Source organism: Cyanistes caeruleus, chromosome 13, assembly GCF_971803275.1.
Source record: "Cyanistes caeruleus chromosome 13, bCyaCae1.hap1.1, whole genome shotgun sequence".
Classification (NCBI taxonomy): Eukaryota; Metazoa; Chordata; class Aves; order Passeriformes; family Paridae; genus Cyanistes; species Cyanistes caeruleus.
The window spans coordinates 19,439,577-19,454,103 of NC_141713.1; the positions used below are offsets into that span (position 1 = coordinate 19,439,577).

Sequence of the window (14,527 nt, forward strand, 5' to 3'; positions counted from 1 at the left end):
GAGAAGAATAAATGATCCATGGGAGGCCTACAGTGAGCCAAAGTGGAAGAAATTTGGCATTAATGGTCTATATATTCATTTAAAGAGCATTTCTGTTCCTTAAATATTGGTACAGGACAGCTTTGGGTGGGTCTGGAATGTCACTGGATTTTTCTGAACATGTCAGTGACTGATATCGAGGGAAAAACTCAACTGTTCAGGCATGTGAGTATCCAAAAGTATAAAATATCCCAGATTTCAGATTCTCCCAGTTTTGAAATAACTTCTTGGTAGTTCCAATAAAGTTACTGAAAAATATATTTAAAGCTTTGCCTTTCCCACACAGCAAAGGCAAAGCTTTAAATGAAAATGATCCACTGATACCTCTAAACACAAAATGATCCACTGATCATTTACATGAAGTTATCTGAATTCTATTTAAATACTGATTTTCCCTCTTTAGTTATAGGACTGAATGTGGAGTAAGCTGCCTGTAAATGTGGAACAGATTTCATCTTGTTATTTCCCACCCTTTTTGTGTATGAGGTGTCCCACACTGACCAACTCTCCCTGTACTGTTGGAATGGGGTTACTCTCCTCTTTCCTTAGAGGCCAAACCTGGGAACCAAGGTTGTATCTCCAGAAAATATTAGCCAAAAATGTTGTATTTCCAGTGCCAGGTTGGAAATGTTGCTGATAAAAGACCTGGAGATCACTCAGTGATATTTACAGAGCACCAACTTGGCTGTCTGGACCTGATCTGGTGTTAATTTGTGTCAGTGCTTCCTCTGTGTGTTTAATCCAACAGGATTGTTTCTCCGTGGAAGGGGAGGACCTGAAACACGACTTTGAGCGGCTACAGCTCGCCATGGAGATGGTGGGGTTTCTGCCTAAGACACGCAGACAGTGAGTTTATTTTCCATTTTAATGGCTTGGAGATGATCCTGGTTAATGTCACCTCCACTGGCAGGACATTGTCCAGAGAAACTGTGGCTGCCTCATCCCTGAAGGTGTCCCAGGCCAGGCTGGATGGGCCTTGGAGCAATCTGGTCTAGTAGAAGGTGTCCCTGGCTGTGGCAGGATGGAGCCAGATGAGTTTAAGGTCCCTTCCAACACAAACCATTCTGTGATTCCTTGCTCACTGCTCTATTTAACGATTCTCTTCATGCAAATGGAGCGTTGGCAGAAGCTGACATCTTGAAGTATTTCTTAAGTGTTCATGAATAATCACGTCTCACTCTGCATGTCATGAATCCAGAGCCTGGTTTAATCAGAAGTCCTCATTATCCCTCATCAAACTTAACCCTTTGCATGCAATTCTAGGTCTGTAGACTCATTTCCCACTGGCCTTTTTCACTAATTCACTGGACATGCTGGTTTGAAAACTGGACTGCTGGGTTGCAGCACCTCTGATACCATGGAATTAGAGGGTTCATAGGGGTCATCTCCAGCCAAAACCACAAAATAATCCCTCCTGTGTTGATTTTTGGTTTGAAAGGTTTGAGTAGGCTGGGAAGAACTTGACATAAAAAATTACCTCAAAGATATTTTCATACAACTGAGAATTTTCAGAAGCTCGTCCTTTATCCCTCACTTGTAACAAATCAATTAAGAAATCAAAGCTGCTTTTTCTCTATCTTCCCCACACACATTGATAAAGCCAAGGACCCAGACTTGTGTGAATATGTTCTGTGTCAGAGGCTGCTTTATCAGGTCTCAGGACTAGATTTGTTTAAAGCCTGTTGAGTGGTTTAATTGCCTGAGCAAAGCAATCAGGAAGTGTCAGGACTGAGCAGAGTCGGGTGATGCAGTAAATTCTCACTTCTGATTTGCTGTGCAATGATTTTTCTTGGCACACAAGTTGCTCCTGGTGAATTTTGTGTGTCAAAAATAAAGTGGATTCTTCACGAGTAGATTTATTTTGCTTGGTGTTGCACAATTGCAGCACAAATAAGGAACCACCTTCAGCTGAAATGTAGGAAAGATGTTTTAAGTACTGTACTTTAAAAAGTAATTTCCTTATAGCAGAACATGGGGTTTCACCTTTGTGGAAACAGAAATTTTTATAAAATTCACAACAGAGAAGTCAGTATCCCTGTTTTGGACATAAGGGAGGACTTGGAGAGGTGAAGCTGTGTTGTCCAGACAAGCTGTAGGCATAGCTAGGAATCACATTCGGGTTTATTCATTTTTAGCTCCCAAGAGAGTGTAGAAATAGAGACAAACAGGGTTTACAGCTGAAGTCAGCCATGGCTCAGGAGTTGGGCTTGATGAACCTTGTGGATCCCTTCCAACCCAGCATATTCTTTGAGTGTCTGATCCTGCGGTTTTCTGGAGGGGGAGATAACTTTCAAATGACCAAATTCCCTCTAAAACAGAAAAATTGGTTGGATAAATTTACTTGAAGTGTAATACTTTTTTCTTTGTCTCAGTTGCTTAGATATTATAAAAGCATTTATGCTGTTTTAGACAGTCTTTTTTTCCTGGCTGGGACTAGATACAAGAAGGTGACAAAAACACATGTCCCAGAGGACTGAGAGATATCTCTCAGTCCTACTCTACCCCTTAATTTAGGCAATTATATGATAAATATTTAATCTGGATATCAAGATTACTGAAGGATTTCTGTTTTTCTTACATGGGCTGTAATTTTGTAACTGTGTGTTTGATGTGTTAAAGAATTTTCAAGGAAACTGTATGAATGCAAGTTTGGTACTTGACTAAATAAAAATCTTTTTGACACGAGGCAAAGTGGGTGCTTTGGATTGAAAATCAGAAGAATGAGCCAAAGAGGGACGTGGCCCTTGGGGGTGAAATTTGCTTCTTTGTTCACTTTATGAAAAACCCAAGTGAAAATTAATTCTGTCTGTTTAGGATTTTCTCTCTGCTGTCAGCAATCCTGCACTTGGGGAACATCCGGTACAAGAAGAAGACGTACCGGGATGACTCCATCGATATCTGCAACCCTGAAATACTTCCTGTTGTGTCAGAGCTGCTGGAGGTAAGGCTCTGCTTTCCCTCCTGAAACTGTCACACCAAACAAGCCACCTCTGATTTAGGTCCCAAAACATGTGCAGTTTATTTCCAGTTTTATTAAAAATTAAGTTCTTGTGTGTTTCCATGCCGATGGGCTGTTCATGTTTGTCAGGGAAAATGTACATGAACTTTTTTAAAGAGGATTTTCATGTAGGGTTTTTGCCCCCGCTCTTCACCCTCAGGTTTCATTGGCTGAAAACCCTGTTTCTGTGATCAAATGTGAAAGGTTGCAGGGTGCAGATGTGAAGCAAACCTGCTGTCCAGCACGGCAGTGTCTTCAATTGCCAGCTATCAGCTGGTGCTCCTCAAATGTGTTCCAAAGTCTGTCTGAGGAACTCGAGCTGTTGTACAACCACAGCCCCGTGTTTTGGTTCCCTGATGGCTGTAGGAGGTGCTGAGCTCCCTCACCGTGTTTTTTGTCTGTTTTTACCTGCCAGATTCCACAAGGGTTGGGTTTGGGATGCTGGAGATCCATCTCATCCCTCTAGTCCCTATTTATGGGCCTGTTATGGAGTTCTTCGGTGCATCTGTTGCTTTTTTCCTGTTCAGGACCTGGTACCTTGGCCTTTGTGAGCCACTGCTGTGCTGGCGTCCCTTGGGAAGGGTTTGTAGGTCTGACTTAGGCCGTGTCCAGCTCTGCAAATCAGTGCAAAAGCATTAAATAAGTTCTTGGGAGATCTGCTCTGTCAGCCCAAGCAGGTTATGGAGCTGTGTTACTTCTTTTCATGAGAAAAGTCTTGAATGAGCCAGCTTGTCCTGCTGGCCTTCAGCCTTCAAGAGCTGAGCTCAAAAACCTCCTGACATGGATTGAGGTTGCCAGAAGCTCCCCTTGCTGTCTCACTTCACTTGAAATGCTCTAAACCTCTTGCAACTGAAATGTTTTTCTTGTAGTTGATTATAGCAACAATTATCTTTACCCTTTTGTACATGATGGGTAGTCTGGAAGGTGAATTTGTGCTGATTTTATGGTAGGATCAGAAGGCAGCTTGTTCTTTGGTGTACACGTGGTGCTCTTCCCACTTTTTCCATTAAATAACTGTTGTGTTATCTCCCTACCTACAGAACTTGGGAACTGGCTCTCAGGGATTTTCATGGCACTTCATTAATGCTTTGAAATTAGGGAGGGGAAAGCTTCTGTAAAATATGGTCTGAGCAGCTGGATGCTCTTTGCATCTTGGCCTTGGAGATTGCTGAAATAAACAGGAAGAAAATATAAGTGGGGAGGAGAATGTTGTGGATTTACTCTGTCAAATGTGGCCAAGTCAGTTAAGTAATTGTTTTTAAAAAAAGTTTTGAGTAAGAGAGCAACTTAGAGATCTGAAAAAGTTCCAGGCTTTGGGTCTTTGCCTTTGCAAACAAACCCTTTTGCAACATCTGCACGTGGGGAGGTCGTGGGGTGGTTTTTACACATAATTCTGTGAAATGAGGCATTGGCTGAGCCATGTCAGTCCAACAGTGCCTTAATGCCATGGGCTGGAACAGCACCCACAGGCAGTGTGAACAAGATGTAAAAATAAATATTTGTTTTTCACCATTTGGGAAAAAAAACAAACAAACCAAACCACTGGGATCTGATGTAGCTGAGCAAATTGATAGATTGCTGTTCATCTTGGTAATTCTTTTTGCAAATTAAATGACCATCTAGAACATAAAATACTTGTTAATTAGATCAGGACAATGCTTGCTGCACTGAAGTGGGATCTGATGAAATGCACCACTGGCTTTGGGTGAGTGGTGTTGTTTGTCCCTGGAACTGGGAACTGGAACTGGAAGTATTTGCTGCCTCCAAGTATAAACCTTTTAATAGACCCACTGAAATAAAGCAAATAATCTCATTTTTAGACTTGATTTTTTGGCATTTATGAAATGCCATGTTTCTCTTTGCAGACCTCAACAGATGTTGCTGCTTATTCAGGTTTGACCCAAAGGAAGAACCAAAGGGTTCAAACAAATGAAACAGATGATTACAAAGAGCAGCCACCACTCTTTAGGGCTACTTACAACTCTCCACATTAAGTTCAATGAGTTCTACTCAGCCAGAGACCCAAAATACTGGTTAAAACATTTGACACTTTGTATTTTATCTCATTTGGGTAATTATTTTTATTACATTCTCCTTTTTTGTGGTCACTGAACAGTTTTGCTTTTCCCATTGTTGCTAAAATTACATATTGGCTTGAAAAGTTGTTAATCCTCTCTCCAGATCTTGGCATTAGACACTAATAACTGAGAAATCATCTCAGAATAAAAGTAAATATAAGTTGACAGAGCTGAGCTTCCTTTCCTATGGTCACTGGCTGTGTGGTGGGACCATCCAGAGCACAGCAAAAGGATGGAAGAAACTGTGATCTGATACTTCCTTATCTTGGAGGAACTTTTGGGTTGATTTTTATACTCAAATGACTCACTGGATTTGTTCAGTCAAGCTTTGACATGGAAAAGAGAAGGAAAAAATCTGACCAGAGCTGTGTGGACCATCTCTGAGAGCAGCCAAGAGAGGATGCAGAGGTGCTCCAGCCTGGCTCAATGGGGATGTAGCCTTCAAGGGCAGGAGGGGAGCCACCAGCCTGAGTGAAATTAGGAACAGGCAAAATTGCTGTCTTCTCCCACTGTGAAGGGCAATCTGGCCCAAATTCTCATGAGCTGGTTGGTTTATTCTTGGAACCTCTAATGATAACTGGGGGAATTTCCCTGCTGCACCAGTTAATGCAGCACCTCTGCACAACTGTTCTCCCTCTGTGTAATGAGATTTGTGTCCCTATAAAAAGAAGCTAATACAGAGATTTTCTGAAGGAATCTGGGAGGACATGATGATCTACAATGGATTTGCTTTTTCTTAGATATCAACAACCCCACCCAATCTGTTTTTGCTTTATTAAACCATCCAGAACAGCATTTGTTGAAACTGCAATATAGGATTTTGGCCAGACTCTGCAGATCATTGTTTCATTTACAGTAAAACTCTAATTCCATTTTTTATTTTTTTTTCAGGAATAGACATAGAGTGTGGATTATGTGATGCTTTTGGCAGGTTTTTCAGGGCCTTTGTTTAAACTCTGCTGAAATACTGTGCTAAGGAGTGATGTCAAGGCTGCCTGATGGATCAAGCAGACGTGGAGTCCTGTGCAAGCACTGAAAATATCCCAGGGCCTGGGCAGAAATCATAGAGAGTTGTGTAAAACTGGGTAAACCCTTGTGTTTCTGGGGGAAAAGCTTGGAAAAGTTAATTTGTGGGCTTATTAACAAAAATAATATATTAGAAATTATCTAGTTGACCTTAAAAGAGACTTTTTGTTTTCTGTTGGAAGAGTAGGAACATTTTAATTGTGTGTGTTTATTAAAATGGGAAATCATTTTCATGGATGGAGCATTGAAGAAGGAGATAAATTCTGTCTTTGCTCAGTGGAACAGTTTTATGTTCAGTTTTTAGGTTTAGGTAACCAGTGCAATACCTAACCTCAGTGCAAATAAAGGTAAATACAAGTTATCGAGTGCCCTAAATTAGTTTTGCCAGATCTCCCAGTGCACATTTGTGTTTGGAGCTGAAGTTGGCCTCTCCGGGAGATTTATGTGCACAAGTTCTTCCACTAAAAAATGGCCTTCAGCTTCCCAGAGGGATCCCACAGGCACTGGGGCTCCTCCTGTGATAAATGTCTTGGAAATTAATTGGGGAGGGGGTGAAGATTATGAAGCAGACAGTGCTTGCTTGCTTCCAGCTTTTTCTTCTGGATTTGTTTTCCAGATGATGTTTTGTAGAATCACAGAATGATTTGGGTTGGAAGTGACCTCCAAAGTTCATCTAGTCCAACATCCCTGCAATGAGTAGGGATATCATCATTGGATGCAAAATTTTGAGCCAGAATTAGGGACAGAAAACTTCAGAGAATCACAGAATGTGCTGAGTTGGAAGGGATCCACAAATACCATTGAGTGTAACTCCAGGACCTGTGGAGACACAGGCCCTACACAGACACCCCAACAATCCCACCCTGTGCCTGAGAGCATTGTCCAAACACTCCCTGAGCTCTGGGAGCCTTGGGACCGTGACCATTCCCTGGGGACCCTGGGCAGTGCCAGCCCCCTCTGAGGGAAGAACTTCTTCCCAATATCCAACCCAAACCTCCCTAACACAGCTCCAGCTGTTCCCTCAGCTCCAGCTGTTCCCTCACATCCTTTTTAACTCTCTGGTTATTTGAAATAAAGTCTGAGGAAAAGGTTCAGCTCTTTTCCAAGAAGAGCTGATAGAAATCTGAATTTATTTTCAGCTACTCCACACAAGGCATCTTTAGAGTGAGCACTCAGTAATCCCTTTCTCAAATATGGAAGGAGAGACAAAACCTGATGTTTTCTTTCTCTCCAGCTGGAAATGGTTCATTTTTCTTCAGCTGCTCTAACATAATACCCCAGAATTACTGGAGAAGCAGTCTGTGCCTGCCTTGGCTCCAGCCCAGCCCTTGCTGGCTCCCTGCTCTCGCTGTGCTCCGCTGACGTTCCCAGCTGTGGTGCTGCTGCTCACCCCTCACTGGCTCATGGAGCTTGAGGTCTCCAGCCCTCTCTGGGCCCACTTGTGGCAGCAAAGTCTTAAATCCTCATTTTGTCCCTGTAACAGAGATCTAAACTGCGGGAGTTGCCGTGTTTAAGAGGGAGAGCGGGCCATGCCCTTTAGCACCAGGAAGCAAAAATCCATGAAATGTGACCCAAGAGTGAAACTCCTAAGGCACAAAGTAAAGGAGTGAGTGGTGTTCTCCTCTTTGCTGCTCTGCACCAATGGGTGTCCCTATTTTAGTGTTTCATGGAGGAGGAAGTGTAGGATGTGGGGAAGCTGCAAGTATCTCCATGTCCTTAGTCATCGGCACATGCTGATTTTATCTTTAGAAAGCTCCAGTGGCTCCTCCCTGGCATCAGGAGTCAGCTACTTGCACGCTGTGACCTTGAGTGCAGATCAGGATGATTTGGTTGCACCCGTGGTGTTCATCAGAGGCGATGAAGGAATCAAGATCAAGCTCCACTGGGTGGCAATTGCAGGCAGGGGCCTGGGGAGATGCAGGGATTCCTGTCCTTGCCAAGAGTGGTTTTGTACAAGGAGATGCTTCAGTGGGATCTCCCCAGGTCAGGAGGTGAAGGATGCACATCCACAGGTTCCCTCCATCCAGAGAGCAGGGGGAGAAAGAACCAGAGTGACCGTGAGATGGGGATGTGAGGGATGGCGTGGGTAGTTGTTTAAATTGCTTAAAATCCCTGTGTTTGCTGACAAATCTGAAACTTGGAAGTGTTTATGTTGTTGAGGAATATTTCTTTGGACTGTTTTGATTAGGAACCATCTGACACCCCTCTGCCTTATTGCCTTGGATAATTAAAAAAAGCCAGCACGCTGGCTGTGGGTTTGCAGCATCCCTGAAGTGGGATAATGGATGGTGTGAAACTCACTTTTGTTCCAAACTGTGCAGCTGAGGGAGAGCAGCCGATGGTCCCGCAGTCGAGAACTGCTGGAATAGTGTCTGCAGAGCTGGAAATTACAAAATCACATCATCTGGTGAATGTAGAGGAATAGAAACCAAATGTGAAGTCTTGCTGTGGATCTCTGGATGAACCAGGAGATTCTTTTTTTCCCTGCTTGATTTTGAAAGGTAAAATCAGATTGTAGGAACTGGGGGCTCCTGGGTTGTGCTGATCACTAACGAAATGAACCTTGAAGTGTCATTTCCGGTGACAGAGACCTTGCTGGCAGGTGGCATCATATACAGATTGATGTATTCTGACTTCCACAGCCACAAGTTCTTGTTGCAGGAAGAATCGGTTATATAAAAACTCCCTGGATTTTATCAGGGAGACTCCCATGATAGCAGTTTTGGCAGAAATTGATTTTTGTACAGAAGGGCATCATTATTGCTATGGTTTCTGAGATTCCTGACTTTCCACTGTCTTGTTTGCACTTCCTCTTCATTCCTGAATTAAACCCTGAAGTCAAAATACGTACACAGAATTGTTTTGGTTGGAAAAGACCTCTAAGATCATTGAGTCTAATTGTTAGACCTCTACATTTCCCATTTTCCATGTCAAATCATAAATGCTTTCCCTGTGATAAAAATATGGCTTTGGGTGGCCTCAGGAACGTGGATTTTGAACAATCAGAGATGTCCAGAGGAGGTCTGGTGCCTGCATGGATTCCTTCAGGCAGGATAAGCAGTTTGTAGAGACTTCAGTGCAGCTTCTCTGTGTCAGTCCACATCCATTATTTCTGAATTCCAAGGTTTTCACCCAGATTCGTGATGTCATTTTTGACTTGGAAATTTAGTGAAGATTAGTCAACAACTGAAAGTCTTTAGGTCTAAGTGATGTATTCTGTAGTCTTCTGAATTCCTCAAAGTAGGAGGGTCTTGAAGCTGATTGGGAAAGTGGCTTTTCCCCCACAGCCACAGGTACCACTTAATTTGTCTGCACCCTTTTCCTCTTTGCTGAGGTGTCTGTGTTTACACAACTGAGTTCTGTTCTGCGAACCTGTGAGGGCTGATTAGAGACTGTCACCTTGCCAGGAGCTGGGGCTTCAGGGAGTAAACATCCAGTGCCAATAGCAGAGTAAATATCAGGTGCTTTCCCAAGGGTTTCTTCCTCCTTCTGACTCCTCCCCACCCTTAAAAGCGCAAAAAACCCCTCCTTCACTTGGATATCTCTGAAACTGATGACACTGCTTGGCATATTCTAGAGTAATTTGTATGATTTCATCTTGACAGCACTAGAAAGTTGACTTATTTTGCCAAGAGAAAGTGTGTGACGGAGGAGCCACACCAGAAATAAGGAAAGCAATGGGAAATTGTTACAACCAGGATTCCTGAATGCAGAAAATCAGGTTCCTTTGAATACCCTGGTGTTAGGTTTCTGATGCTGGATTTATGTGCTGAGTTGGCTCCTCCCAATGGCATGTTTTTACCCATTGAATTTAACTCTGCAAGGACTGGCAAAGTGGTTTAATTTTTTTTTTTTTTAATTAAACTTTGAAATTTGAATGTGTTTGCACTGAATTTTAATTTTTTTTAAAAAAGTTTAAATGTTAGCGTGTTTTAAACTGGATTTAAAATAAAATAAAAAAATCACTACAATAATCATTAACATCTGTACTTTTGTTTTAGGTGAAAGAAGAGATGCTGTTTGAGGCCCTGGTGACCAGGAAGACAGTGACAGTGGGAGAGAAGCTGATCTTACCATACAAATTGGCAGAGGTCAGTACATGATGTTTGTCGTTAAAAGGCAGCTCTTGGAATGGTTTTCAATACTTTAAGATGCACACTCAGAGTTTCTTTCACTTTTTATTTATTTATGTCAAAATAATGTAGGAGAAGCTAATGGGTGTCCTAATCTAGGAAATGATTGACTTTTCTTCTATTCCATTCCTGGAAGATAGGTTTGTACTTTATTCTGATGGTTTGTAAGTGCTTTAATGACTTGTGGTTGTGTGAGAGTTGTCCAGAGCAGAGCTGGGCATTTAGTGTGTGGGTGCAGGTTCATCTCCAGATGTCATTCCTTAAGCTGGAGCACTGATTCCACAGCAAAGTGCTGACCCATGACTCCAGGGGATTTTTACTGCCTTCTTGAGTGCCTGTGTCCGTGCTGGTTCTTGTATGGCAGGAGCTGCAGTTCTCCATAGGAGATTCCCAATAGCTTTTCCTCAGACCCCTCACAACCTGGGACCTTATGTGATGCTTTGGAGAAGCCACAGCTCCATCAGCTTCTCTCAGACTCTGGTGTAGTTATATGGGATCTAAATGGGATATTCAGGAATTCTGAATTCTATTCTGTGGCTGGTAAAGAGAAACAAAATTTTTCCTCTTACATTCTTCAGAATACATAAGTTCTTTTCTTGTTTTGGCTGTTTCTGCCTCTAATATTCTTGTATCCCTCAGATTAGGAACACTGAGCATCGCACCACACTTGGTCCCTCCATTCCCTCTTGTTGTAGGGTTGGGTGAGAATTCACAGCACCTTGAACAGCATCTGCGAGCAGCCTGTTGTGTCACAAATAAGTAAACACATTGTGTTGTCACTGGAGTCAGCTGGAGATATTTTCATTCCTTTGTCCAAGGGGGTAAAAAAGTATCTTTTCTCCCATTTTGGGGGTGTGTTTAAGCTAAGTAACCATTACTGAGCTTTAATATTTAGAAGTGAAGCGTTGCCTTTGTGCAAAGGTGAAATGTGCCTTGACAAAGGGCACACGAGGGCTCTCAAAAACTCTCACGAGGGTTTTTGTGATGGACAGTTAATCAATGTGGTGTTCCTACTTTTCTCCTTCATCTTGGGAGCAGACATTAAAAAAATGGCTAGAAAAGTTTAAAACTGATCTATAACTACCCTTTTGCTGGAGGGTTCTGAGAATAATGGTATCATAGAGTGGGCTGGGTTGGTAAGGACCTAAAGCTCCTGCTGTGGGCAGGGACACCTGCCACTGGACCACGTTACTCCAAGCCCTATCCAACCTGGCTTGGAGCACTTCCAGCTGTTGGAGCAGGTTCACTGCTCACAGAGCAGAATTTGAGATGCTCCTACTTGAACCTCCCCATGGTAAGAGGCCTTCTCCTGGTCTTCCTCTGGCTCAGGGAGTGGCAGGAGTGACTTAAATTCAGACCTGACTGAACCAAGAAGAAAGAGTGGAATTCATTTGACATTTTGGGACTTCACAAAGACTACAGATGGCTGATAATCCCCACTCATGACTCACTGGACTCTTGGGAGTCAGCAGGCTGGTTATTCCTGTGTATTTAACAAAGGAGCATTATAGTTGGCCCCAACGGATGGAGCCATTGAGGGTTTGAGGATTTGCAGACATGGGTCTCCCACCACGACCTCTGTAGCTCATGGGCAGCTGCCTTTCCTGATGACACAGCAATTCTTTTATTCTTCAGATGCCTGTGGGTTTTTTCATAGCTTGGTACACTGAAAGTTTCAGTGAAGTTTGTCTGGAGCAGACTGTTCCACAGGCTCTCAAAAAAAGGATTGCATAATGTCATTTTGGCATGTCCTTGCTTCTTTACTCCATCAAGAAGAGCAGGTTGGATCTACCAGTCTTCAGGCTGCAAGAGAGGTGATAGATGCTACGTCCCTGGAAATGTCCAAGGCCAGGTGGGATGGGGCTTGCCCATGGTAGGAGGTAGGGGATGGATGGAGATGAGCTTTAAGGTCCCTTCCAGCACAAACTGTCTGGGATTCCATGTAAAAAGCTTAAGATTTAAGTTTGGGATAGGTTTTGAGCTTTGATGAGGTTCCCACGTGCGTCCGCTCCATTCTGGAGTGTTTCACTTTCTGTGCTTGGCACAGGGGCTGACATTTCCTGCTCCCTTTCATCAGTGTTGGAGTATGTGGAGATGACAACTCGGTGCAGAAATGCTTTTCGTGAGAAGTGAGTGTGATCATACCATGATCCCAGTCTGGCTCCTGAGAGATCTGTGCCCTCAAGGGCACTGTGATAACTGTCTCTCTTAATAGCCTTGAATGGGCAGAGTTGGCCTGAAGGGATCCTTCCCTTTGGTATTTTGGAGGCTTTAGAGCTGAGGCTGGAGTTTTGTTTTCCAAGCCTTTTCTCTTCCCCTTTCCCGGGCTGCAGCCCCAGAGCGCGTGGAGAGACCGCCTTTGTTGGATTTGCAGTGATGTCACATTCCTGGCTGGCTGCATGCTCCTGCCTTCTTCTTGTGTGCTGACTGGAAACACAGTCCTGTGATCTGGGGCTTTTTTTTAAAAACAGTGGTTTGAATGCTTGGCAGCTCGCTTGAAACATTCTCCTTCAGTTATGAATTGATATCAGACTGATTGTTTGTGGTTCTGTTCATCTTTGCAATAATTTGGGTAAAACTGCATCTTTTAGTCTGGCATGTTTTGGGTAGAAGGTACTGAAAAGTGGAGACAACTTGTGGATGGACATCATGGAATCACAGATGGGTTTGAGTTAGGAGGGACCTTAAAGCTCATCTCATTCCACCCCCTGCCATGGGCAGCAACACCCTGCACTATCCCAGGTTGCTCCAAGCACTGTCCAGTCTGGCCTCGGACACTTCCAGGGATCCAGGGGCAGCTGCAGCTTCCCTGGGCACCTGTGCCAGGGCCTCACCACCCTTACAGGGAAGAATTCCTTCCCAATATCCATCTAAGCCTGCCCTCTGGCAGTGGGAAGCCTTTCCCCTTTGTCCAAAGTCCCTCCATGCCTTGTCCCCAGTCGCTCTCCAGCTCTTCTGGAACCCCTTTAGGCACTGGAATGGGCTCTGAGGTCTCCCTGAAAGCTTCTCTTCTCCCAGCAGTGTTGAAGAAGCTGCAACTGGCAACCACCTCCTTTATGTTTATTCACACTGTACTTCCTCTCTTAGGACTTCCTCTTGATGGCTTTGCCCCAGGAGTTGAGTTGGGCTTTTCCCTCAGGAATAACATGCCATTTTAAAGTTTAAAACTGTGTTTCTCTTAATAAAGTCAAGATTTTTTTATTCTTGTCCCCATATAATTATTCTGCTGGATGATCTTGGTGAATCCAAGAACTGGATTCCAGTGCCTGAAGGGGGCCTACAAAAAGGCTCTAGAGTGAGTTTTTACAAGGGCCTGGAGTAATAGGACAAGGGGAAATAGCTTCAATCTGAAAGAGGGTAGGGTTAGATGGGATATTGGGAAGAATTGGATCCCTGTGAGGGAGGTGAGGCCCTGGCACAGGTTGCCCAGGGAAGCTGCAGCTGCCCCATCCCTGGAAGTGTTCCAGGCCAGACTGGAGAGTGCTGGGAGCAGCCTGGGCTAGTGGAAGGTGTCTCTGCCCATGACAGGGGCTGGAATGGGATGGGCTTTAAGATCTCTCCCAACTTAAACAGTCTGTGAATCTTTGATTTAGATCAGGTAAGGGGTTAAATGTAACACTGCAGTCCAGTGTGGAGGTAGGATTCCAGCAATTAAAATCAGAGCCTCCTGCATGCCAGCAATTGCTGGTGCTGACATCTTCATCTCAGCAAGTTCTTCCCAACAGAGAGAAGATTACATTTCACTTTATTTTACCCAGGAGCGTTCAAGGTGTGTGGCAGCAGCACCTGCTCAAGCAGAGCCATAGGTAGGAGTAAATAAACAGCTGTGAGCCAAACTTCAGGGTGGAAGACTTGGTGTGTAGTCAGTGCCCATCCTTGGGATGTTACAGGGATTATGGGATGAGCATGTGGTTTTTCAGAAAGAGCCTATAAAGCATTACGTGCCTTCAGCTTTTCTCATCATTCAGTAAATCATAGTTTATTGTTTAAAGGTTGTGTCTGACCATGCTATCAACACCCCAATGTTGCTGGAGCTACAGCTCTTTCTGAAATTAAGGAGAGGGCAGTCAAGGGGAGGTCTGGTTTTGCAGGGAGAAATCAAGACTACTTTGTTTTGCCTCTCATGGCTGTGGCACCATGGCAATCATGGGCTTGATTTGAGACCCTGCAGGGGAACTGCCATCCTCTCTGGCTGCACCTCTGGCAATCAACAGCACCACATTCATAAACAAATAATATAAATTCAATATAAA

The 14,527-nt window shown here is 43.7% G+C and overlaps 1 protein-coding gene across 26 annotated transcripts in view; it reads left to right on the forward strand.

Annotated features, from left to right (window-relative positions):
* MYO9A (myosin IXA) overlaps window positions 1–14,527 on the forward strand; it is a 171,924-nt gene that overhangs the window by 72,069 nt on the left and 85,328 nt on the right. For 24 of the 26 annotated variants that reach the window (XM_086848501.1, XM_086848505.1, XM_086848504.1 and 21 more), the window contains 3 exons: window positions 788–885; window positions 2,854–2,980; window positions 10,143–10,232. In XM_086848501.1, the coding sequence (XP_086704627.1) occupies window positions 788–885; window positions 2,854–2,980; window positions 10,143–10,232 (315 nt within the window). Of the gene's footprint in view, window positions 1–787; window positions 886–2,853; window positions 2,981–7,510; window positions 8,643–10,142; window positions 10,233–14,527 lie in introns of those variants that run through there. The other 2 variants (XM_086848524.1, XM_023934331.2) reach the window with 2 other exon arrangements.